At 45.8% G+C, this 26,991-nt stretch overlaps 1 protein-coding gene across 10 annotated transcripts in view; it reads left to right on the top strand.

The window, feature by feature from the left end:
- The window catches only part of KDM2B (lysine demethylase 2B), a 473,004-nt gene that overhangs the window by 89,500 nt on the left and 356,513 nt on the right, over positions 1 to 26,991 (top strand). For all 10 annotated transcript variants that reach the window (XM_063964438.1, XM_063964435.1, XM_063964434.1 and 7 more), the window contains one exon: positions 3,742 to 3,920. In XM_063964438.1, coding sequence (XP_063820508.1) covers positions 3,742 to 3,920 — 179 coding nt within the window. The remainder of the gene's footprint in view (positions 1 to 3,741; positions 3,921 to 26,991) is intronic.

Here is a 26,991-nt window from a genome sequence, read left to right as displayed (position 1 = left end):
CCAGTTCCAGGATGCGTTTTAGTAATTTCCTCCAGTATTCTTAGTGATTATTGGCTTTTAACCCCATTCATACCAAGTGAGGACCTGATAGACGTCCAAAGAAACCTTTATGTGCTTCACATCCATTTGTTACAAGTAAGCATTCATGTAAGAATCTTCTCAAGTTTCCATCTACCATCACTTCGGGTGTCCACGTAAAGGAAGGAGAGACTTCTAATTGGATTGGGACTATCTACACATTTATCCTCCATTCTTCATCACCTATTAGTGGAACTTTGTTGTATTTACAGTATTACACTATTGTTTTATTATTCATTTTTTTATGTGGTTACATTGGATTATACATCATCTGAAATTCATTGAGAAATCATTACATTGAGATTCAACCCAAGTATTGGACGATTTGGAGCGCAAGTGAGATTGTACCTTTTCTGTATGCACTATGCTGCTGAGTATGCGCAATCCAGAATGCATGGCCCCCACTCACCCCCCTCCCACACACTCTGCCGTCGCTGCTGGCATCGGCAAGTGTGTATGCACGTGCCATACTGGCCCTGCCATCGGATCCCGCTGTTTACTATGTTGCTGGGCACACACATCGTCTAGTGCACAGGTCAGCAAACTCGGCCCTCAGGACCCCACACAGTGCATGTTTTGCAGGTCTCCTCACAGAATCACAAGTGAAATAATTAGCTCCACCTCTGGACCTTATAAAATGGGGCAGTGAGTAATTAATACACCTGTGCACTTGCTGGGTTACCTGCAAAACATGCACTGTGTGGGGTCCTGAGGACCGAGTTTGAGAACCCCTGGTCTAGTGTGTACGCAGCTCTAGGCTGAAGTGAGGTGGGAATGGAAGATTGCACTGTCTTAAACTTGATGAGTGGGTCACGATTTGCCCATGTCTTTTGAAAGAGTACATTTTGTATTTGCACCTATGATTATTTGTATAATCTATATAGTTTTCTTTCATTTTTACAACATAGAAAATTGTACAGTAGACAAAACATTGCTCAACTAATGCTGGATACACACTGTAAGATTATCTATGCAGTCTTTCTGGTTGGAGCGAAAATCTGGTAATGTATTGGAGCAAATGACAATCAAGCATTTGTTCTCAAAAGCCAGAAAATGGGCAAAACGGTCGTTCGGACAAATTGGTTAAATCAAATGGATTTAAGCAATTTTATCTGAACGTCCATTTTTGTCTGTTTTTCAGTGCTTGGGAGCAAATGATCCATTGTCCTTTGCTCCCATACGTTACCAGTTTATTGGGCCAACCAGAAAGATTGGACAGATCTTAGTGTGTATCCAGCTTAAGACTAGTGTATAGCTGGGCATACACTTTACAATTATCTGGCAGATTGGAATGACAATCTGGTAATGGATGAGAGCAAATCACAATAGACCATTTGCTCCCAAACACTGGAAAATGGACAAAAACTGTTGTTCACACAGTTTGTCTGAACGTCCGTTTTTGTCTGTTTTCCAGTGTTTGGGAGCAAATGGTCTATTGTCATTTGATCTTATCCATTACCAGATGTTCATTCCAACCAGCCAGATCTGGCAGATGATTTGCCAGATTTTTGTATAGTGTATGCCCAGCTTAAGGAATTGTCTCATGCAAAATATTGACTGACTAAAGCTGGTTACACACTATAAGATTCTGTCTAATCTGTCTTGTTGGAAGGAGAGTCTGGTAATGTATAGGAGCAAATGACAATCAACCATTTGCTCCCAAACACTGGAAAACAGACAGAAATGGACATTTAGACAAATTGGTTAAATCTATTTGTTTAACAAATTTATCTGAACTAGCACTTTTGCCCATTTTCCGGCTTTTGATAGCAAATGATTGTTATTTGCGTCCAAACATTACCAGAAGGTGACTTGGTTTTGGGGGAAGGGTGGTGGCGGAGGGGGGGGGGGGGGGGGGGGGGGGGGTAGGATTCCAGTTTTATCAAGGTAGCATCATTTAAAGATCTGCCAAAATAGCTGCTTTCCAAACATAAAACAATAGATTGTGAGGGGAAACTATATACCAAGTTAAAAATAAATATGAGCATATTAAAGTCTGGATGTTAGATATCAGTGTGTTGAATGTGATTTGTATGAGGTAGAATCCTTACATTCTAACCACTGAAATCAGATGGGCAGGAATCTGGAAATCTATCTGTTTTTACCAGCATGATTTCTAAAACTTGTTTTAGACATGTCTCTACCGGGGCAATATGAGTGCCCAGAGATATGCAAGTAGCTGCATCACACCCTGCACTTAAGTTGGGAGATGCAGGTAAATGGCGTTCTTCGACACTGTTAGCTTGGGCGGTAAGCAACGCACATTGCTGCACTAGTTTTGTTAGATTTCAAGTAAGGAAAAAAAACCACATGAAAGTAAAAACATAAATTACTTCCATGGACGTCACGTCTACCTATTAAGAGATGAGGTGCCACAATGGTATATAGTACGCAATATAAAATACAAATTGATTCAATATAAAAAAAAGAAAAATATACAAGTGAGTATAACATAATATAACAATAAAATCACTTTTTTTTTCCTTATTTGAATTATAGCCATTAAATTGCCCATATTTACATTCACTAGCGCCAGAATTATCTCCAATCATTAATATATAAGAAGTAGTGTCGGTTTTTGGGTGGAACTATAGGAGATTGATTCCGGTGGATTTGTGTTGAAGCACCTGTAGTGTTCTTCCACCTATCTTACCCCTTAGAATGCAATATTTATCTGTGTAGGTAATCTAGATGGTAAAATTTGATCAACAAACAGTTGTTTGTGTTTTTGTGCTCACTTTGCGATATGCTGTGATGGGAGGAGCTCACACTATCGACGGGATGTAATGTAGTCCGAGATCGCTGGAGGTGCGGGTTGCCAGCTGATCTCGGATTATTTTTTTTTATAGGGACAATCACTTACAAGACAAAACCATGCCTTGTAAGTGACTGTTCCTTTTAAACGCTGAGATCGTCCGGCAACCCGCACCTCCAGCGATCTCAGACTACATTACATCCCACCGTTTGTATTTAACGTTTATTTCTCTAGGGTCAGAGCACCTTTTTGTAGTCTGCTCCAATTTTTAAAGTGAATAGGATGAGAGCATCCAGTAGCCAAATCAAGACAGAGCAGATTTTAGACCAATGGGGCTTTTGGTTGTATACCCCAATAAATGCCTTTTTGTAAACGGACATTATATAGAAGGAAAGATAAAAGGTGTACTTATTTATTTTAAGTCCTTTCCGTAGTGGAGTATACAAAATGAAATCAAACATCTGGTTGCTATGGGCAATAGCACTTTTTTATTTTTGCACCAGTTTTCACTAATATAGAAGTGCATATCTGAAAATCACCCACTGAGGATGATAATTGGGTTGTAGCCATCTTCTGTACTTGAAATAGAGATTATTATTAATCAAATGTATGATTTATATTATTTGTGTGTGCATGCTAATTTGTTCCTTTTGATTTATGTACAGGTTTTTGAGAATAATTATATAAGACAATAGCAAAACTAATATGTCCCTGGTTTAAGAACATGATGCAGTAGATATGAATAGTAAAATGAAATAAGCAATTTCCAGATACTAGTTTGTAATTGCTTATTTGATAGTCACAGAAAATGTGCATTGTCGGTTCATGATTAATGCAGCAGTCAGTTTACTATCTGAATGCCTTAGGCTGTGACATAGTATGAGCTTGTTGTGTCTTGTCTCCTGCAGGAAGTCGGCGTGTAGTGGATGTGATGGATGTCAACACACAGAAGGGCACTGACATGAGTATGTCACAGTTTGTCCGATACTACGAAACGCCAGAAACCGAACGGGAAAAACTTTATAATGTGATCAGCCTGGAATTCAGCCACACCAAGCTAGAGAAAGTAGTCAAGCGGCCTACTGTGGTATGGTTATCTCTATCTCATTTGCTTTTTGTCATCTGGACATTAATTAAACAGCCAATATCCAATTCCATGTGTCCTACTTAATAGTGTAAAAGCTATGAAGAGCAAATTGCTACCATTAAAGGGAAGTAATGCTTCCCCTCAGAAAACCCATACAGACAAATCTGTCAGAAAACCCATACAGACAAATACTCCTCAGAAAACCCATACAGACAAATACTCCTCAGAAAACCCATACAGACAAATACTCCTCAGAAAACCCATACAGACAAATACTCCTCAGAAAACCCATACAGACAAATACTCCTCAGAAAACCCATAGACAAATACTCCTCAGAAAACCCATGCAGACAAAACTGTCAGAAAACCCATACAGACAAATACTCCTCAGAAAACCCATACAGACAAATATGTCAGAAAACCCATACAGATAAATACTCCTCAGAAAACCCATACAGACAAATACTCCTCAGAAAACCCATACAGACAAATATGTCAGAAAACCCATACAGATAAATACTCCTCAGAAAACCCATACAGACAAATACTCCTCAGAAAACCCATACAGACAAATCTGTCAGAAAACCCATACAGACAAATACTCCTCAGAAAACCCATACAGACAAATACTCCTCAGAAAACCCATACAGACAAATACTCCTCAGAAAACCCATACAGACAAATACTCCTCAGAAAACCCATACAGATAAATACTCCTCAGAAAACCCATACAGACAAATACTCCTCAGAAAACCCATACAGACAAATCTGTCAGAAAACCCATACAGACAAATACTCCTCAGAAAACCTATACAGACAAATACTCCTCAGAAAACCCATACAGACAAATACTCCTCAGAAAACCCATACAGACAAATCTGTCAGAAAACTCATACAGACAAATACTCCTCAGAAAACCCATACAGACAAATCTGTCAGAAAACCCATACAGACAAATACTCCTCAGAAAACCCATACAAACAAATACTCCTCAGAAAACCCATACAGACAAATCTGTCAGAAAACCCATACAGACAAATACTCCTCAGAAAACCCATACAAACAAATACTCCTCAGAAAACCCATACAGACAAATCTGTCAGAAAATCCATACAGACAAATACTCCTCAGAAAACCCATACAAACAAATACTCCTCAGAAAATCTATACAGACACATACTTGGACGCTCCAGACAGATTGCTGTGGCAGTGGTGCCATCATGTGCCACTTTCACAAATATTTGAGTCCATTAAAAAATAGTTTTCAGTTTGAAATAAATATTTATAAACTAAAAACTCTTTTCCAGCGCTAATTTCACAATGATCTCAAAGAATGATCTCAAAAATTGTCCAAAATTTTGCACCTCCACAAGGATAACCCTTTGTCAACATAGGATCTATATTTAAAACTACAATAGAAACCCCAAAGGGCACCAATAGTGTAGTAGTGCTATAAATCTGATTGTTTATACATTGTGTACATATTAGCTTCTTGGAAATTATGCTGAACTGAACTCTTTAGTGGTTCGAAACCTTCTCCAAAACAATTTTCTACTAATTAAATTATATGAAAATTAAGAGGGTATCATTATAGGATCCAATGAGTGACGGGATTTATTTTCTAGTCATCCAATTAATTCAAAGTGGAGAGTGAAGTTTGAGAAGGCTTCCAACTGCTAAAGAGTTCATATAAGCATCATTTCCAAGACGCTAACTTGTACACATAATTATTGACCGTATAAACAATCATCATATTTATAATAAAATACACTATTGGCAACCTTTTGTAGTTTGTACTTTATAATAGATATATATATATATATAATCTATATCTTTCAGTCTGGCCGGCACTCATAGTAGATATATGTGGTATGCCCAGGTGCCATCAATAGTTGAAAAGTATAGTCATGGAGGTAGGTGCGTCTTGGTAAAATTCATCATAAACACAGGCATCCAGTGCCCAGTCCAATTCACAGTGTTTCATGTTTATTTAAAAAATGTTGTCAGGACATGTGTAATTCCGATAATGTGAAATTTGAACACTATACAGTATAAAAGAAACCATATTATATGATATAAACTGATGTTAGTTCACTACCTCCCGTGTCCATTCACCTCTTTCCCATATCTGTTTTATTTTCCCCTTTCCTTAATGTTTCCCATGTCACTCCTGCTCCTCTTACTTCATCCTTTTCTCAATTACCCCTGCTCCTTTCATAGCTTCTGTCTGTCTTTAACCCTGCACATTTCACACCCTCTTCCATCTATCATCCCTATACCTCTCCTGGCCTCTCTCACCCCTTCATCCCTTACTTATCTCATGCACATTTCATAGCATCTCTCCCTCTTTAACCCTGCACGTTTAACTTACTCCTGCACCTCTCATTCACTTCTTCCCTCCTATTTACCCCTACATCTCTCCTTCCCTCTCTCTCCCCTGCACCTCTCACTCCTTTCTTCCCTCTATTACCCCTACACCTCACCTTCCCTCTCTAACTCCTGCACCGCTCACTCCCTCCTTCCCTTTATTATCATTATAGCAGAGCTGCTGGCTTCCATTTCCTGCAACTCTGGCTGGCCGGCAGGCAGCATGGAGATTCAAGTGTAAAAAATAGGATTTTAATTACCTACCGTTAAATCCTTTTCTCTTAGTCCGTAGAAGATACTGGGAATCCATTTAGTACCATGGGGGTATAGACTGGTCCACTAGGAGCCTTGGGCACTTTAAGAATTTGATATTGTGCGCTGGCTCCTCCCTCTATGCCCCTCCTACCAGACTCAGTCTAGGAAACTGTGCCGAGGAGACGGACATACTTTGAGAGAAGGATAGCTAATAGTGTTGAGATTACGAACCAGCACACACAGAACAATAGGAAAGCCATTCTAACCAAACTTGAAACATGAACAGCAATGGCTGAACAAACCAGAATATTTAACCAAGTAACAGTGCAGGAAAAACGAAGCACCGGGCGGGTGCCCAGTATCCTCTACGGACTACGAGAAAAGGATTTACCGGTAGGTAATTTAAAATCCTATTTTCTCTTACATCCTAGAGGATACTGGGAATCCATTTAGTACCATGGGGAAGTATCAAAGCTCCCAAACTGGTTAGGAGAGCGCTGAGGTTTCTGCAGAACTGATTGACCGATACTTTGGCCTCTGAGGACCTTCAGTTTGAACTTGTAGAACTTTGCAAACATGTTCGAACCTGACCAAGTAGCTGCTCGGCAGAGCTGTAAAGCCGAGACACCCCGGCCAGCCACCCAAGATGAACCCACCGAGCTAGTAGAGTGGGCCTGTACAGATTTTGTAAACGGCAATCCTGCCGTGGAATAAGTATGTTGGATCGTGAGCTTGATCCAGCGTGCAATAGACTGCTTTGAAGCAGGACACCCAATTTTATTGGGATCATAGAGAACGAACAGCGAGTTGGATTTTTGTGACGCGCTGTTCTCTTTACATACACCTTCAAAGCCCTCACAACATCCAAAGACTTTGAAGTAGCAGACGTGTCCGTCACAGCCGGAACCACAATAGGTTGGTGGTTGATGTGAAAAGCGGACATCACCTTAGGAAGAAATTGCTGATGGGTTCTGAGTTCAGCTCTGTCCTCATGGAAAATTAAGTAGGGACTCTTATGAGACAACGCCCCTAGTTCCGACACATGTCTTGCTGAGGCCAAGGCCAACAGTGTGACGGTCTTCCACGTAAGGTACTTTATGTCAACCTTCTGTAACGGTTCAAACCAGCTCCGATTGGAGTGAGTATTGCTTGAACCTTTTCCCCTCTTATTCTTTTTAGAATTCTTGGGATCAGAGGAAGTGGAGGAAACACGTACACCATCTGGTAGACCCACAGAGTTGTCAGAGCGTCTACCGCCACTGCTTGTGGGTCTCTCGACCTGGAACAATACCGCTTGAGCTTCTTGTTGAGACGAGAGGCCATCATGTCAATTTGTGGATATCCCCACCGACGTGTCAAGCACCTGAACTTTTCCGGGTGAAGGCTCCACTCCCCTGGGTGCAGATCGTGTCTGCTGAGGAAGTCTGCTTTCCAGTTGTCTACTTCCGGAATGAAGACCGCCGACAACTCCACGGTGTGTTTTACCTCCCAGAGAAAATTTTTGACAGCTCTGACATTTCTGCTCTGCTTTTCGTTCCGCCCTGTCTGTTTATGTACGTTACTGCCGTTACATTGTCCGACTGGACTTGAATGGCCTGATTCCGAAGTAGGGATGAGGCCTGCAGTTCCAGGATGTTTATTTGAAGGACGACTTCCCGACTTGACCATTTTCCTTGAAACTGCAGCCCCTTGGTGACTGCCCCCCCACCTCTGAGGTTGCGGCCGTGGTTAGTAGAATCCAATTCTGAATCCCGAACCTCCGACCCTCGACAAGGTGAGTAGTCTGTAGCCACCACAGAAGGAAGATCCTGGCTCTTGGCGATAGACTGATCCTCTGATGCATGTGAAGATGTGATCCGGACCATTTGTCCAATAGATCGAGCTGGAAAGGCCTCGCATGAAACCTTCCGTACTGAAGAGCCTCGTAAGAGGCCACCATTTTCCCCAGAAGGCGAATGCACAGATGCATCGAGATCTGGGTTGGCTTCAGGACAGGCCAAACCATCGATTGGATTTCCATAGCCTTCTCCACAGGAAGGAACACTCTCTGAGATTCTGTGTCCAGTATCATTCCCAGAAAGAAAAGTCTATGCGTCGGTTCCAGGTAAGTTCAGAATCCACCCGTGATCCAGGAGTAGTATGGTTGAGAGGCGAATTCTGTCCATCAACCGCTTCCTGGACAGTGCCTTTATCAGAAGATCGTCCAGGTATGGAATTATGTTCACTCCCTGTTTGCGGAGTAGAAATATCATCTCTGCCATCACCTTGGTGAACACTCTCGGTGCCGCGGAGAGACGAAATGGCAGGGCCTGGAATTGGTAGTGGCAGTCCTGCAATACAAACCGTAGATAAGCCTGATGAGGTGGCCAGATCGGAATGTGAAGGTACACATCCTTGATATCCAGAGACACTAGGAATTCCCTCTCCTCCAGACCTGAGATCACCGCTCTCAGAGACTCCATCTTGAATTCGAAAACTCGTAAGTACGGGTTCAACGGCTTGAGGTTCAAAAATCGGTCTTACCGAACCGTCCGGTTTCGGTACTACAAACAGGTTGGAATATTATCCCTTGTTTTGTAGATGAGGTGGAACTGGAACAATGACCTGAGTCTGTACCAGTATTTGAATGGCGTCCTGTAAGGTTATATTTGCTTCCTGTGAAACTGGTAAGCCTGATTTGAAGAATCTGTGAGGTGGGAGCTACTGAAACTCCAGTCTGTAGCCCTGGGAAATAAGATCTATGACCTAGGGATCCTGGCATGATGTTGTCCAGATGTGACTGAAAAATTTTAGTCGGGCTCCCACCTGCTGGTCTTCCAGGCATTGCGGCCTACCGTCATGCTGAAGGCTTTGAGGAAGCAGAACTTGAGCTCTGTTCCTGTGAACCTGCAGTTGCTGGTTTTCGTGGTTTACCTCTAGCGCCTCTGGTGGCTGTAGAAGGACCTCTGGTTTTGCCCTTGAACTTGGCAGTCCGAAAGGACTATAGATTAGGTCCTGAGTAAGCGTTCCTGGCTGGGGAAACTGCAGAAGGAAGATACGTGGACTTACTTGCAGTAGCTTTGGAGATCTATTTGCCTAGTTCATCTCCAAATAAGGCCTCTCCTGTGAAGGGTAGGTCTTCCACGCCTTTTCTGGAGTCCGCGTCGGCAGTCCACTGGCATAGCCGTAAGCCTCTGCGTGCTGACACTGCCATAGCAGTGGTGCGTGCATTAAGCAAGCCTATTTCTTTTATGGCTTCCACCATAAAATTTGCAGAGTCCTGTATATGTAGCAGGAGTAAAATCTCCCCCTTAGGCAAGGTACCTAACCCCTCAATTAAGTTACCCGACCATTTGGCGATGGCCTTAGTAATCTACCCACATGCTATAGTGGGTCTCTGCGCCACCCCAGCAGCTGTATACAAAGATTTGAATGTATTCTCAATTCTACGATCAGCCGTGTCTTTTAGGGAGGCTGCACCGGAGACAGGTAATACAATTTTCCATGACAGCCTAGATACTGATGCATCCACTATCTGTGGATTTTCCCATTTTTTCCTATCCTCAGGAGGAAAGGTAAAAAATTATGATATCAAACTTTAAGGGATTTGAAATTTCCTATCGGGATTAAGCAACGGTTCTTCAAACAGGGTATTTAGGGGCAGATGTATTAACCTGCATAAGGAAGTGATAAACCAGTGATAAGTGCAAGGTGATAAATGCACCAGCCAATCAGGTTCAAATTGTTAATTTACATATTGGAGCTGATTGGCTGGCGCGTTTATCACCTTGCACTTACCATTGGTTTATCACTTCCTTATGCTGTCTCCAGGTTAATACATCTGCCCCTTAGTTCCTTTGACACAGGAAAAGTGGCTGAGGATTTCTTTTTTACATTAAAATAGGATCCCTCAGTCGCCTCTGTTACCTTATCAGGGATATGCAGAACCTTCCTAATAGCTTCTATGAGAGCCTCTATTCCCTGTGACAGAGTAGTCTCCCCCACCTCTGCATCCACCTCCCCCTCCTCCATGTCTGACCCCTCGTCATCAGAGTCAGACTGCAGGATATGGGCCAAAGGATGTTTTTGCGGACAAATTGCAGGGTACTGAGACGCTGGTTAGGGTACTGTGTCTCTGTTCATAAACTCAGTAATCGATTGTCTTAAGTATTGCGTCTCTTTCTCATTGCGGGACAATTTAGTGGAAATATTGGAGATCATTCCTCTAATGGAATCCAGCCAAGCTGGTTCTGCCCCGCCAGTCTGGGAGGGTGCACTGCACTGAGTACACTGTAGTGAACCCCCTGGAGAAGAGGAACACTGTGCCTTACATGAAACGCACTCTTTGTCTGATATACAGTGACCACACACACACACACACACACACACACACACACACACACACACACACACACACACACACACACACACACACACACACACACACACACACACACACACGTTAAAAGCACAATTAACCCACAAAGAGGCCTTCAAGAGAGACACAGTGATAGCCTGGAGCCAGCACACAGCGCCCTTACTGCTAATGCCAAGCTTACCCGGGTCGTAGATTAGGTACCCAGATTGGGGACTTAGTATACTAGTAAGCACTCCCTCCCCTGCCGCTGAGGTAATCTGGAGTCTCTCCAGAGGAGCTGCGCGTCCCTGTCAGTCAGCGTCTGTATCCACTGAGAGGGAAAATGGCGCTGGTGAGCTGCTGGATCTGCTCATAGTGAAGTCCTGCTCCTTCAATGGCGCGCGGTCTTCCTGCTTTTTTATACTGGCTGAGGTAATTTTTAGTGCTTAAAATGGAGTCAGTCACCATTTAAGTCTGTAATGCCAGTCTGGGTACTGTGTAAACCCGTAGTGTACTTAAACTCAGTTCGCTCCCTCAGAAGCGGTGCGTCTGCACTGTGTACGGAGTCCTTATACTCTGCCGCCCCCGTAGAAGTCGTGCGTCTCTGTACCCTTATGCCGCCATAATGGCCGGCGACCCGCTACCCGGGACGCCGGCTTAGTACTCACCACTCTTCATTCTTCTGGATCTGTTAGTGGTGGCGGTGTGCTGCGGGAATGTACGCTTGCCGTGGTGGGGAGTGCGAATAGTTCCCTCAGGAGCTAGTGTCCTGTCAGCGGGGAACGGAACCATTAACCCTTCAAGAGGTTGGGCCGTTCCACCCCCTCCCTCCCCCTAAAGGGCCCCATACACTAGAACGATAATGCCCGATTTCGGGCATTCGGCCTGATATATCGGGTGAAATCGGGCATTTTGGAGGTGTTTCTGATCCGAACTAATGCGCGTTCCCTTGAGCATCGGATCGGATCCTCCAGAATGAACGTGCTGTACTCATGATATGTCGGACCCCGCAGGCATGGCTAGGATCGCCCAAGATATACCGTATGCAAAAGGACAGCATATGATGTATCTTGGGTGATCCTGCCGCCCTGGAGGCTGCTGGGGTGATCACCTGCGACATGTCAGACGGACATGTCGCAGTAGTGTATGGGGCCCTTAAGTCCCACGAAGCAGGCAGGCTGGTGCTATCCAGTCCTGCCTGAAAATAACAAACAGAGAATATAAATGAAGAAAATGCCTTAGGAGCTTCCAGCGACATGACCGGCTACTCCGGCACATTTTCTAAACTGAGTCTGGTAGGAGGGGCATAGAGGGAGGAGCCAGCGCACACTATCAAATTCTTAAAGTGCCCATGGCTCCTAGTGGACCCATCTATACCCCATGGTACTAAATGGACCCCAGTTTCCTCTAGGACGTAAGAGAAAGATCCCTTTCACCTCTCACCCGCCATTCTTCTATCCATGCGTTCGGAGACACAGTGGATGAAGGATGCAGCCTCAGGTCCCGGTGGCGGCAGGTCTATGGGCCGGGGTGGCACTTGAACAGAACTTGAGCCCGCTCTCCTTCTCTGCTCCTCTCCACCAATGAGAAGGAAGGGGGATTATCTGCTCCCTCAGCAGACTGTCTGCATGGCTGTGAGTTGGTTTTACAGCGGTGCAGGAAACTGCTATGCCCAGTGCTGGAAGTGGCGGTATGCCATACTGCTGTACACCACCCACTTTGATATTGTGTTGTTTCTGCTGAAAGCTTTTGGTAAGAACCAGATAAGGGGCCTGGGGTTGGTTGTGAAAAGAGAGGACAAGTTCTCCATCCATTTAGGTCCAGTTCAGGTCTTTGGGCTTTTAGTCTCACAGTAGGCTAATTAGGGGTTTCAGCCTGGTCATTGCTCACACTGCCTGGGAAAAGGGAGACTATGGAGTCTCTGTGAGAGAAAAACCTTCTGTTGAAGACCAGTGCGTTGTCTGGTAATCTTCTCCTTGGATTTTTTTAGTGAGTTTGGATAATCCTGTGTTTAGTTAGATTTTTTATGTTTATTTCTAGTTTTCTGCACAATAAGCCTCGTGTGATCTCTCAGCACGTGCACACTGCCATCTACCCCAGGATATGGTACCTGTTCTCCTTACCCTAACAATATCTATATAAAGAGAATCTATTTCAGGTTTTAAGAAAGAGGGTTATGTAACCCATAGCTCAGTGGTTCCCAGACTTTTTTGAATCACGGCGCACTACAGTATCAATTTTTTTCCTGCACCCCTAGGCCGTAAATTTCTTGAGAAATTCAAGAAAAAATATTAAATTGTGTTTATATGTCATCCTTAGGTTCAGTTACGTGGAGGAGGGCAGGATACATTTCTGTTTCTCCACATATTTTATGATTGGAAGCCACAAGCACTGGTTTTGTCTATTAAATTGACCGTTAATAATTTTGATTGGTCCTGGACCACCAGCTCAGGGCACACAGTTTGAGAACCACGGCCGTAGCTACTTATCAATTATTTGTTTCATTTTGTAAACTGTACTAATAAGATTGATGGAATGATATTGGATGCTACATTTCATAATTTATTTCCACTTACTGAATTTTGCAGTTTTCATATAGGTGCTTTTAATTTACTTTTTGAACATTGAAACAAATATCTTATTTGGGCACTTTTTACAGGAGGATTTATGTTACAAATAAAATGCAGACTCCAAATACTTTTCCCATATATTGTAATTTGTTGGGCTGAAATTGGTTTTGTCCAGTGTGTACAGTATGTTAATTTACTCTGAAACAATGTACCTTTTTGTTTTTTTTCTAAAAAGTCAATTTTCCTATTATAGATGGAGATATAAGAAGCAGAATTTAAAATTACATTTGGAACATTTCTTTTTTGGCTTTATGCTCTGAAAAAAGGAAATGAGTCTTAAGGGGGGTACACATGGAGAGATCAGTGCCTAAATTCTAATCAATCTGACTAGATTGCTTAGAAGTTAAGCACCGATCTCTCCATGTGTACCCCCCATAGCGATGCGCGGCCCGCGCGTCACTATTGCCGGTGCTAGATTGGCCTGCATGCATGCTCAATCTAGTACATCGCTCATTTTACCCGCTGGGTGAAATGAGTGCCGCCCCGTCTGTCCCCCTCGCTCAGCATATATCTGGGGGAGAGATGTGTGCTGAGCGGTCTGTGTTAAGATCGCTCAGCACACACCTCTCCCGTCAGTACTGGCCTTTAGGGCTTTGATTTTTTTTTCCAAATCAGCAGGCATGTCACCTTGCACAATGGTTACTGCTCTGATACGCTACCGCAGTAACCTAAACATTGCTGATTGTGTGCAATGGAGTCAGTGACTTTTTTCCTATGCCCACCCTGGGGGTCATAGTCTTACTACTAATAGTATGTGTTTGTTGTGTTTGTTAGTTGTTTTTTATTAACCTGATGATAGTGCAATAAAATAAGCACTGAAACATTGTTATTCATATCCAAGTCTGCTGACTACTTTTTATGCTGAGTGCCGCACCGCAGAAAGTGTATGTTCGTATTCACTTTTTCCACATTTTGTTATGTTACAGCCTTATTACAAATTGGAATAAATTCATTTGTGCCCTCAAAATTCTACACACAATACCCCATAATGACATCGTGAAAACATATTTCTCTATCGTCCTAGTGGATGCTGGGGTTCCTGAAAGGACCATGGGGAATAGCGGCTCCGCAGGAGACAGGGCACAAAAAGTAAAGCTTTATGATCAGGTGGTGTGTACTGGCTCCTCCCCCTATGACCCTCCTCCAAGCCTCAGTTAGGTTTTTGTGCCCGTCCGAGAAGGGTGCAATCTAGGTGGCTCTCCTAAAGAGCTGCTTAGAAAAGTTTAGCTTAGGTTTTTTATTTTACAGTGAGTCCTGCTGGCAACAGGATCACTGCAACGAGGGACTTAGGGGAGAAAAAGTGAACTCACCTGCGTGCAGGATGGATTGGCTTCTTTGGCTACTGGACATTAGCTCCAGAGGGACGATCACAGGTACAGCCTGGATGGTCACCGGAGCCTCGCCGCCGGCCCCCTTGCAGATGCTGAAAAGAGAAGAAGGTCCAGAATCGGCGGCAGAAGACTCCTCAGTCTTCTTAAGGTAGCGCACAGCACTGCAGCTGTGCGCCATTGCTCTCAGCACACTTCACACGGCAGTCACTGAGGGTGCAGGGCGCTGGGGGGGGGCGCCCTGGGAAGCAATGTAAACCTATTTTTTGGCATAAAATACCTCACATATAGCCTCCGGGGGCTATATGGAGATATTTAACCCCTGCCAGAATCCGTTAAAGAGCGGGAGACGAGCCCGCCGAAAAAGGGGCGGGGCCTATCTCCTCAGCACACAGCGCCATTTTCCTCACACAGCTCCGCTGGTCAGGAAGGCTCCCAGGCTCTCCCCTGCACTGCACTACAGAAACAGGGTAAAACAAGAGAGGGGGGGCAAAATTGTGGCAAAATTATATATATTAAAGCAGCTATATAGGGAGCACTTATTATAAGGCTATCCCTGTCATATATAGCGCTTTTGGTGTGTGCTGGCAAACTCTCCCTCTGTCTCCCCAAAGGGCTAGTGGGGTCCTGTCTTCTTTAAGAGCATTCCCTGTGTGTCTGCTGTGTGTCGGTACGTGTGTGTCGACATGTATGAGGACGATATTGGTGTGGAGGCGGAGCAATTGCCAAATATGGGGATGTCACCCCCTAGGGAGTCGACACCAGAATGGATGGCTTTATTTATGGAATTACGGGATAGTGTCAACACGCTAAAGCAGTCGTTTGACGACATGAGACGGCCGGACAATCAATCAGCACCTGTCCAGGCGCCTCAAACACCGTCAGGGGCTGTAAAACGCCCGTTACCTCAGTCGGTCGACACGGACCCAGACACAGGCACTGATTCCAGTGGCGACGGTGACGAATCAACCGTATTTTCCAGTAGGGCCACACGTTATATGATTTTGGCAATGAAGGAGGCGTTACATATTGCTGATACTACAGGTACCACAAAACAGGGTATTATGTGGGGTGTGAAAAAACTACCTATAGTTTTTCCTGAATCAGATGAATTAAATGAGGTGTGTGATGAAGCGTGGGTTGCCCCCGATAAAAAACTGCTAATTTCAAAGAAGTTATTGGCTTTATACCCTTTCCCGCCAGAGGTTAGGGCGCGCTGGGAAACACCTCCTAGGGTGGACAAGGCGCTCACACGCTTATCAAAACAAGTGGCGTTACCCTCTCCTGAGACGGCCGCACTTAAAGATCCAGCAGATAGGAGGATGGAAAATATCCAAAAAAGTATATACACACATACAGGTGTTATACTACGACCAGCTATAGCGACAGCCTGGATGTGCAGTGCTGGGGTAGCTTGGTCAGAGTCCCTGATTGAAAATATTGATACCCTGGATAGGGACAATGTTTTACTGTCTTTAGAGCAAATAAAGGATGCGTTTCTTTATATGCGTGATGCACAGAGGGATATTTGCACACTGGCATCACGGGTAAGTGCTATGTCCATTTCGGCCAGAAGAAGTTTATGGACGCGACAGTGGTCAGGTGATGCGGACTCAAAACGGCATATGGAAGTTTTGCCGTATAAAGGGGAGGAGTTATTTGGTGTTGGTCTATCGGATTTGGTGGCCACGGCTACAGCCGGGAAATCCACCTTTTTACCTCAAGTCACTCCCCAACAGAAAAAGACACCGACTTTTCAGCCGCAGCCCTTTCGTTCCTTTAAAAACAAGAGAGCAAAGGGATATTCATATCTGCCACGAGGCAGAGGAAAGGGGAAGAGACTGCAACAGGCAGCTCCTTTCCAGGAACAGAAGCCCTCCCCCGCTTCTACAAAAGCCTCAGCATGACGCTGGGGCTTCTCAAGCGGACTCGGGGGCGGTGGGGGGTCGTCTCAAGAATTTCAGCGCGCAGTGGGCTCACTCGCAGGTGGATCCCTGGATCCTGCAGATAATATCTCAGGGTTACAGGTTGGAACTAGAGACGTCTCCACCTCGCCGTTTCCTGAAGTCTGCTTTACCAACGTCCCCCTCCGACAGGGTGACGGTCTTGGAAGCCATTCACAAGCTGTACTCTCAGCAGGTGATAGTCAAGGTACCCCTTTTACAACAAGGAAAGGGGTATTATTCCACTCTATTTGTGGTACCGAAGCCGGATGGCTCGGTAAGACCTATTCTAAATCTGAAATCCTTGAACCTGTACATAAAAAAGTTCAAGTTCAAGATGGAGTCACTCAGAGCGGTGATAGCGAACCTGGAAGAAGGGGACTTTATGGTATCCTTGGACATCAAGGATGCGTATCTCCACGTTCCAATTTACCCCTCACACCAGGGGTACCTCAGGTTCGTGGTACAGAACTGTCACTATCAGTTTCAGACGCTGCCGTTTGGATTGTCCATGGCACCTCGGGTCTTTACCAAGGTAATGGCCGAGATGATGATTCTTCTTCGAAGAAAAGGCGTATTAATTATCCCATACTTGGACGATCTCCTAATAAGGGCAAGGTCCAGAGAACAGCTAGAGATGGGACTAGCACTGTCTCAAGAAGTGCTAAAGCAGCACGGGTGGATTCTGAATATTCCAAAATCCCAGTTAATTCCGACAACACGTCTGCTGTTCTTAGGGATGATTCTGGACACGGTTCAGAAAAAGGTTTTTCTACCGGAGGAAAAAGCCAAGGAGTTATCCGAACTTGTCAGGAACCTCCTAAAACCAGGAAAGGTGTCTGTACATCAATGCACAAGAGTCCTGGGAAAAATGGTGGCTTCTTACGAAGCAATTCCATTCGGCAGATTCCACGCAAGAGTTTTCCAGAGGGATCTGCTGGACAAATGGTCAGGGTCGCATCTTCAGATGCACCAGCGGATAACCCTGTCTCCAAGGACAAGGGTATCTCTTCTGTGGTGGTTGCAGAGTGCTCATCTATTGGAGGGCCGCAGATTCGGCATACAGGATTGGATCCTGGTGACCACGGACGCCAGCCTGAGAGGCTGGGGAGCAGTCACACAAGGAAGAAACTTCCAGGGCGTGTGGTCGAGCCTGGAAACGTCTCTTCACATAAACATTCTGGAACTAAGAGCAATCTACAATGCTCTAAGCCAGGCAGAACCTCTGCTTCAAGGAAAACCGGTATTGATCCAGTCGGACAACATCACGGCAGTCGCCCATGTAAACAGACAGGGCGGCACAAGAAGCAGGAGTGCAATGGCAGAAGCTGCAAGGATTCTTCGCTGGGCGGAGAATCATGTGATAGCACTGTCAGCAGTGTTCATCCCGGGAGTGGACAACTGGGAAGCAGACTTCCTCAGCAGACACGACCTTCACCCGGGAGAGTGGGGACTTCATCCAGAAGTTTTCCACATGCTTGTAACCCGTTGGGAAAGACCAATGGTGGACATGATGGCGTCTCGCCTCAACAAAAAACTGGAAAGGTATTGCGCCAGGTCAAGAGATCCGCAGGCAATAGCTGTGGACGCGCTGGTAACGCCTTGGGTGTACCAGTCGGTGTATGTGTTTCCTCCTCTGCCTCTCATACCAAAAGTATTGAGAATTATACGGCAAAGAGGGGTAAGAACGATACTAGTGGCTCCGGATTGGCCAAGAAGGACTTGGTACCCGGAACTTCAAGAGATGATCACGGAGGATCCGTGGCCTCTACCTCTGAGAAGGGACCTGCTTCAGCAGGGTCCCTGTCTGTTTCAAGACTTACCGCGGCTGCGTTTGACGGCATGGCGGTTGAACGCCGGATCCTAAAGGGAAAAGGCATTCCGGAAGAAGTCATTCCTACCTTGATTAAAGCAAGGAAGGAAGTAACCGCGCAACATTATCACCGCATTTGGCGAAAATATGTTGCGTGGTGCGAGGATCGGAGTGCTCCGACGGAGGAATTTCAACTGGGTCGATTCCTACATTTCCTGCAATCAGGATTGTCTATGGGTCTCAAATTGGGATCTATTAAGGTTCAAATTTCGGCCCTGTCGATTTTCTTCCAGAAGAAATATCTCACATGGAAAGTGACCATGCTACTAGCCCTGGCTTCGGCCAGGAGAGTGTCAGAACTGGCAGCTTTATCTTACAAAAGCCCATATCTGATTTTCCATTCGGACAGGGCAGAACTGCGGACTCGTCCGCATTTTCTCCCTAAGGTGGTGTCAGCATTTCATCTGAACCAGCCTATTGTAGTGCCTGCGGCTACAAGCGACTTGGAGGACTCCAAGTTGTTGGACGTTGTCAGAGCTTTAAAAATATACATTTCAAGGACAGCTGGAGTCAGGAAATCTGACTCACTGTTTATACTATATGCTCCCAACAAGTTGGGCGCTCCTGCGTCTAAGCAGACTATTGCGCGCTGGATTTGTAGTACGATTCAGCTTGCACATTCTGTGGCAGGCCTGCCACAGCCAAAATCGGTAAATGCCCACTCCACAAGGAAGGTGGGTTCTTCTTGGGCGGCTGCCCGAGGGGTCTCGGCATTACAACTCTGCCGAGCGGCTACGTGGTCGGGGGAGAACACGTTTGTAAAATTCTACAAATTTGATACCCTGGCTAAGGAGGACCTGGAGTTCTCTCATTCGGTGCTGCAGAGTCATCCGCACTCTCCCGCCCGTTTGGGAGCTTTGGTATAATCCCCATGGTCCTTTCAGGAACCCCAGCATCCACTAGGACGATAGAGAAAATAAGAATTTACTTACCGATAATTCTATTTCTCGGAGTCCGTAGTGGATGCTGGGCGCCCATCCCAAGTGCGGATTATCTGCAATAATTGTACATAGTTATTGTTACCTAAATCGGGTTATTGTTGTAGGGAGCCATCTTTCAGAGGCTCCTCTGTTATCATACTGTTAACTGGGTTTAGATCACAGGTTGTACGGTGTGATTGGTGTGGCTGGTATGAGTCTTACCCGGGATTCATAAATCCTTCCTTATTGTGTACGCTCGTCCGGGCACAGTATCCTAACTGAGGCTTGGAGGAGGGTCATAGGGGGAGGAGCCAGTACACACCACCTGATCATAAAGCTTTACTTTTTGTGCCCTGTCTCCTGCGGAGCCGCTATTCCCCATGGTCCTTTCAGGAACCCCAGCATCCACTACGGACTCCGAGAAATAGAATTATCGGTAAGTAAATTCTTATTTTTTTTTTGGTGATTTTTGCAAATTTATTAAAAATAAGACACTAAGAAATCACTGTGAATGTACTTAAGTATTCACAGCCTTTGTCATGAAGCTCAAAATGGAGCTCAGGTGCATCCTGTTTGCACTGATCATCCTTGAGATGTTCCTACAGCTTAATTGGAGTCCACCTGTGGTAAATTCAGTTGATTGGACATGATTTGGAAAGGCACATACCTGTCTATATAAGGTCCCACATGTCTATATAAGGTCCCACACTTGACAGTGCATGTCTGAGCACAAACCAAGCATGAAGTCAAAGGAATTGTATGTAGACCTCCGAGACAGGATTGTCTCGAGGCACAAATCTGGGGATGGGTACAGAAAAAATAGGATTTTAGTACCTACCGGTAAATCCTTTTCTCTTAGTCCGTAGAGGATGCTGGGGACTCCAAAAGGACCATGGGGTATAGACGGATCCGCAGGAGCTTGGGCACACTATAAAGACTTAAACTGGGTGTGGACTGGCTCCTCCCTCTATGCCCCTCCTCCAGACCTCAGTTAGAAAACTGTGCCCAGGAGAGATGGACATTTCGAGGAAAGAATTTATTGTTATAAACACGGTGAGTGTCATACCAGCTCACATTTCAAACATACCGTAGAACGTGGCATTCAGTAGAATACCAGTCAACGCCATGAACAAAACAAACTGTGTGTCAACACAACCAATAATAAGACACCGCTTGCCATGGCAGGAATAACGGTAGCAACCGCCTGACAGAGAAGAGACACCACCAGGGTGTAACCAAAACCAATAACTGCAGACACAGTACGCACTGGGACGGGCGCCCAGCATCCTCTACGGACTAAGAGAAAAGGATTTACCGGTAAAATCCTATTTTTTCATACGTCCTAGAGGATGCTGGGGACTCCAAAAGGACCATGGGGTTTACACCAAAGCTCTAGACCGGGCGTGAGAGTGCGGACGACTCAGCAGCACCGATTGAGCAAACAAAAGGTCCCCAAAAGTCAGGGTATCAAACTTGTAGAGCATAGTAAAAGCGTTTGAACCCGACCAAGAATCCGCTCGGCAAAGTTGAACCGGCGAGACTCCTCGGGCATCCGCCCAAGAAAAGCCCAACTTCCCAAGAGAATGGGCCTCTACCGACTTCGGAGACGGCAATCCAGCCGTAGAATGAACATGCCAAATCGCATCACATATCCAGCGTGTAACAGACTGCATAACGCAGTCTCCCAAACCATGCTGGGACATGCCAGACAAACAAAGCCTCTGTCTCTCCAAACCGAGCCAAATTGGCGAGCTAAATATTCAAATCCCTGGCTAGATCGAGAGAATTTGAATCAGCTAATGCCTAAGTAACCACCGGCATCAAACTAGGCAGATTTCTGCGAAACCCAGAAACCACTCTTGGTAGAACTACCAACAGAGTTCTCAATTCCTCTCTATCCACATGAAAGATCAAACAAGGCTCTTGTGAGACAAAACCACCACTTCTGACACCCGCCTTGCGGACGTCAAAGCCAATAGCATGACCACTTTCCAAGAGAGAATTTGTTTTTTTGTTTTTTTTTGTAAAGAAACTTATTAGGCTTGCATCCACACCGGCTTGTAAAGTATAGATAAGCACGACCTCGCTGAAAGTCTTCCATAGGAGCCTTCCTGGATACACACCGAGACACATAGTTACGCCAACTACGGTGGTAACGCTTTGCCGTTGGTTCTTTCCTAGCCTGAAGAATTGAGGAAACGACTTCACTGGGAACACCCGTTCGGCTTAGGATATGGCATTTAACCGCCCCGCCGTCAGACGCAGCCGCAGTAAGACTTGATACACGCCCTGATCCTGTTGTAACAGTTCCTCATGTAGAGGAAGAGGACAGAAATCTTCTATGAGTAAACCATGAAAAAATTGGATAGCCAACCCTCCTTGGCTAGACCGGATCCAAGAGGATCACCGGAACATTTGTTCCTCTTACGCTTAGCACCTTCAGAAACGTGAAAACGGAGAGGCCACATAGACTGACTAAAAACACCCACGGTGTCACAAGGGTGTCCACTGCTATAGCTTGAGTGTCCCTTGACCTGGAACAATATCCCTGAGGCCTCTCGTTGAGGCGAGACGCCCACCTGACCAATTGCAACATTCCTCAAAAACTTGTCACTTCTGTGAAAACTTCTTGACGATGACTGAATTTCTCCCGTATGGAGAACGAGCCAGCAGAGGAAATCTATTTTTTCAGTCGTTCACCTCCAGAACGAAGAACGCTAATATAGCGATTACCAGACTCTCCACCCAACGGCAAAACTGTGCATCTTCTGCCATTGCCGCTTTTCTCCTTGTTCCGCGATAGAGGCTTACTTACGCCACTGCCGACAAGTCGTCTGGCAGAACGAACACGGGCAGAACACGAAGAATACGTTCGTCGAAACTAACTCTTAATTCAAGAAAGGCTATTGCAGACAAGCTTACCAACTTGACCTCATCCCCTGGAAATACGTCCCTTACAAGGACTGCTCCCCAGCCTCAGAGATCTGTATGCACGGACACCAGGATCTACACCTGGAACCCAAACCTTCATCCCTCTAGAAGGAGAGAACCGAGCAGACACCACAGGAGCGATGTCCTGGCCGTTAGGATTATATTCTGGTGCATGTGCAGGTGAGACCTGGACCACATTCCCAACTCGTCTCCTGAAAGCCACTCTGGCATTAGACCTGCTCACCAAAAAAGGCCTCTCAGGCCGCACCCAACTGTTTTAGTAACGGAACACATTGATGAAGTGTCACAGCAAAGCTGATCCAACTCTGGATCTTCAGACCTCTTTTCACAGGAAAAACACCGAACCTTAACCGGTCATTATCTACTCTAAAACCCACCTCTGACATCTGTGTCGTTGGAAACAACAGCCAATCCCTGTGTCGAAGAACAGTCAGAGAGAAACAACGATTTGCACCTTTATACAGGGACAACCAGACAATGTCCTGATGCTGACGCACCTCTGTATGGCGTCGCGTACTATCTCCGCTTCCAGAGTGAAACGGCAAGATCTATTAGAAAAACAGTAAGGGGAAACAACCGTTACTCAGAATGTTCCCCTTTGGATTCTATAAAAAACCCACAGGTCCTAGTCTATTCCTGGACCAACTGAAAATTAGTAGAAGAGTGCCCACCGGAGTGGGGACCAGCCCGATAGACTCAGCAACAAGTGGTGGATGAGTAGGAAACAGAAAACGTCATCCACTTCTGCGAACCTAACAAGGCTGCAGAACACTTACCTTTTCACCTTCCACTGTCTGCACAGAAAAGGAGAAAAGAACGGCATCGAACCGATTAAAACGACTGCATCCCACAAAAGAATGCGTCACCAACCGTTGTGAAGGAGGCTAACTCACGAAGTCAGACTTACCAGTGGTATCCGCCGAAGTTGACTGAACAGAGGCCTCACCAAACAGCTGAATACCTCCTCCCAGTATCTCTCGGAGATCCTGCTGTCACGTGGCAGCCTGCTGCAATGTTAAAAGATAGAATCAACATAGGCAAGCTTACCCACTCTGGGTAGGGTAATTCTATCGGATGCCTACCCGAATACAACACTCCCTCAAGTGCATACAGTGCAAAGAAGGTCAAAGTATAGAAATAAAATATCACTTAGCTTCCTGTGTATGATCCTTTTCGACCGGGCTCTGCGTCGACCAGGAGTTGACTGTCATAATGTTCTCTCCACGTCGGGAAGAGAATAAAATTCGGACTCCTTGAGAGGATCGAAACCCAACTCGTCACGGCCAATCTAGAGCTTAATCAACAGAGCGACCAGCACATAAGAATACCATTATTTCAGCATTCATGGATATACATCATATAATACACAATAAAACACATATACCCTAACCATGCATATATAAACCTATATCTACATATATATACATATAGATATAACCTATACGCAAGTGGATTGTCCAGACCTGTCAGGTCCCTAGAGACAGTAATGTGTTGTGAATGTGTATGACCATGTACTGACATGCCCCCGAAGTGGATCTACCAGGAACGTTATGGTCGACAGAAACAAAGTAAATGTCGACAGCCAGGAACAGTAAGCGGGTAAAAAATAATAATAATAATAATCTTAGAACCCCGAGGGGTCTGAGGGAAGCATACAAATACAATTTCGATAACACTCCCCCCACATATACCTAGAAATATATATATACAGGTACAAGGCAATAACAGCCTGATAATTTTTTTACCCAGGAAGTACCATTGATGCCGACAGGGCATCCACCAACAACTGTGTCTCCCCAAGCGTGTTTACTGTTTTAAGCACACAAACACCAACTTGCTAATACTTAATTTTCCGAATCATAGTACCGCCAGGCGCCGGCGAAGCCGGCAGTTATCCCCACAGCAGCTTGTGACAAAGCCCTCACACCTGTCGACATATGTCGACTAACCGATAGTGGGTAAACAAACAGGGAAACAGTGAATTTATGTATTACAGCAAGGATTATCAATCATAATGCTATATGACACCCATATAGCATTAAAAACACTGTGCCCCCCCTCCTTCTTACTACACAGCAAGTCCTGGTGGGGATCTGAGGAAAATGGCGCTGACTCCTCTGTGAGGGCTAAGCTCCGCCCCTTGCCGGTGCGCTTAAGCCCGCTCAAATATAAATATATTTCTCTAACGTCCTAGTGGATGCTGGGGACTCCGTAAGGACCATGGGGAATAGACAGGCTCCGCAGGAGACTGGGCACTCTAAGAAAGATTTAGTACTACTGGTGTGCACTGGCGCCTCCCTCTATGCCCCTCCTCCAGACCTCAGTTAGAATCTGTGCCCGGACAGAGCTGGGTGCATTTTAGTGAGCTCTCCTGAGCTTGCTAATAAGAAAGTATTTTAGTTAGGTTTTTTATTTTCAGAGAGCTTCTGCTGGCAACAGACTCTCTGCTACGTGGGACTGAGGGGAGAGAAGCAAACCTACTAACTGCGGCTAGGTTGCGCTTCTTAGGCTACTGGACACCATTAGCTCCAGAGGTATCGAACACAGGAACCTAACCTTGGTCGTCCGTTCCCGGAACCGCGCCGCCGTCCCCCTCGCAGAGCCAGAAGACAGAAGCCGGCGGGTTGAAGCAAGAAGACGTCAAAATCAGCGGCAGAAGACTCCTGTCTTCATATGAGGTAGCGCAAAGCACTGCAGCTGTGCGCCATTGCGCCCACACTAACCCACACACTCCGGTCACTGTAGGGTGCAGGGCGCAGGGGGGGGGGGGGGGGGGGGCGGCGGCGCCCTGGGCAGCAATTGATTACCTCCTGGCAAAAAAGCAGCATGTATACAGCTGGGCACTGTAATATGCATGAGCCCCCGCCATTAATTTTACACAAAATCGCGGGACAGAAGCCCGCCGCTGAGGGGGCGGGGCCTTCTTCCTCAGCACTCACCAGCGCCATTTTCTCTCCACAGCTCCGCTGAGAGGAAGCTCCCCAGGCTCTCCCCTGCAGACTCACGGTAGAAAGAGGGTAAAAAGAGAGGGGGGGCACATAAATTTAGCGCATTAATCATATATACAGCAGCTACTGGGTAAACACTAAGTTACTGTGTGATTCCTGGGTCATATAGCGCTGGGGTGTGTGCTGGCATACTCTCTCTCTGTCTCTGCAAAAGGCCTTGTGGGGGTCCTGTCCTCATATAGAGCATCCCCTGTGTGTGTGGTGTGTCGGTACGCGTGTGTCGACATGTTTGACGAGGAGTGCTATGCGGAGGCGGTGCAGATGAATGACGTGTCTCCGCCGACGGCGCCGACACCTGATTGGATGGATATGTGGAAGGTGTTAAATGATAATGTAAACTCCTTGCATAAAAGGTTGGATAAAGCTGATGCCTTGGGACAGTCGGGGTCTCAGCCCATGCCTGATCCTACAGCGCAGAGGCCATCAGGGTCTCAGAAACGCCCACTATCCAAAATTGTTGACACAGATATCGACACGGATTCTGACTCCAGTGTCGATGACGATGATGCAAAATTGCAGCCTAAAATGGCTAAAGCCATCCGCTACATGATTATAGCAATGAAGTCCCTGACAAGAGGGTTTATATGTATGGGGAGAAAAAGCAAGAGGTGACTTTTCCCTCTTCACATGAGTTAAATGAGTTATGTGAAAAAGCATGGGATTCCCCCGATAGGAAAGTGCTGATTTCCAAAAGGTTACTTATGGCGTACCCTTTCCCGCCAACGGACAGGATGCGCTGGGAATCCTCCCCTAGGGTAGATAAAGCTCTGACACGCTTATCTAAGAAGGTGGCCCTGCCGTCACAGGATACGGCCTCCCTAAAGGATCCTGCCGATAGGAAGCAGGAAAGTATCCTGAAGTCTGTTTATACACATTCAGGTACTCTACTGAGGCCGGCAATTGCGTCGGCCTGGATGTGTAGTGCTGTAGCAGCATGGACAGATAATCTGTCTGAGGAACTGGATACGTTAGATAAGGATACCATTTTACTGACCCTGGGGCATATAAAAGACGCTGTCCTATATATGAGGGATGCCCAGAGGGACATTTGCCTACTGGGCCCTGGAATAAATGCAATGTCAATTTCTGCCAGAAGGGTCCTGTGGACTCGGCAATGGACAGGTGATGCCGACTCCAAAATGCACATGGAGGTTTTACCTTACAAGGGTGAGGAATTGTTTGGGGACGGTCTCTCGGACCTAGTTTCCACAGCTACGGCTGGGAAGTCAAATTTTTTGCCATATATTCCCTCACAGCCTAAGAAAGCACCGTATTACCAAATGCAGTCCTTTCGATCACAAAGAAGCAAGAAAGTCAGAGGTGCATCCTTTCTTGCCAGAGGCAGGGGTAGAGGAAAGAAGCTGCACCATACAGCTAGTTCCCAGGAACAGAAGTCCTCCCCGGCTTCCACTAAATCCACCGCATGACGCTGGGGCTCCACAGGTGGAGCCAGGAGCGG

The sequence above is a fragment of the Pseudophryne corroboree genome, chromosome 1, assembly GCF_028390025.1.
Source record: "Pseudophryne corroboree isolate aPseCor3 chromosome 1, aPseCor3.hap2, whole genome shotgun sequence".
Classification (NCBI taxonomy): Eukaryota; Metazoa; Chordata; class Amphibia; order Anura; family Myobatrachidae; genus Pseudophryne; species Pseudophryne corroboree.
The sequence above is the reverse complement of the archived record's forward strand: the minus strand, read 5'-3'. Positions and strand labels throughout refer to the sequence as shown.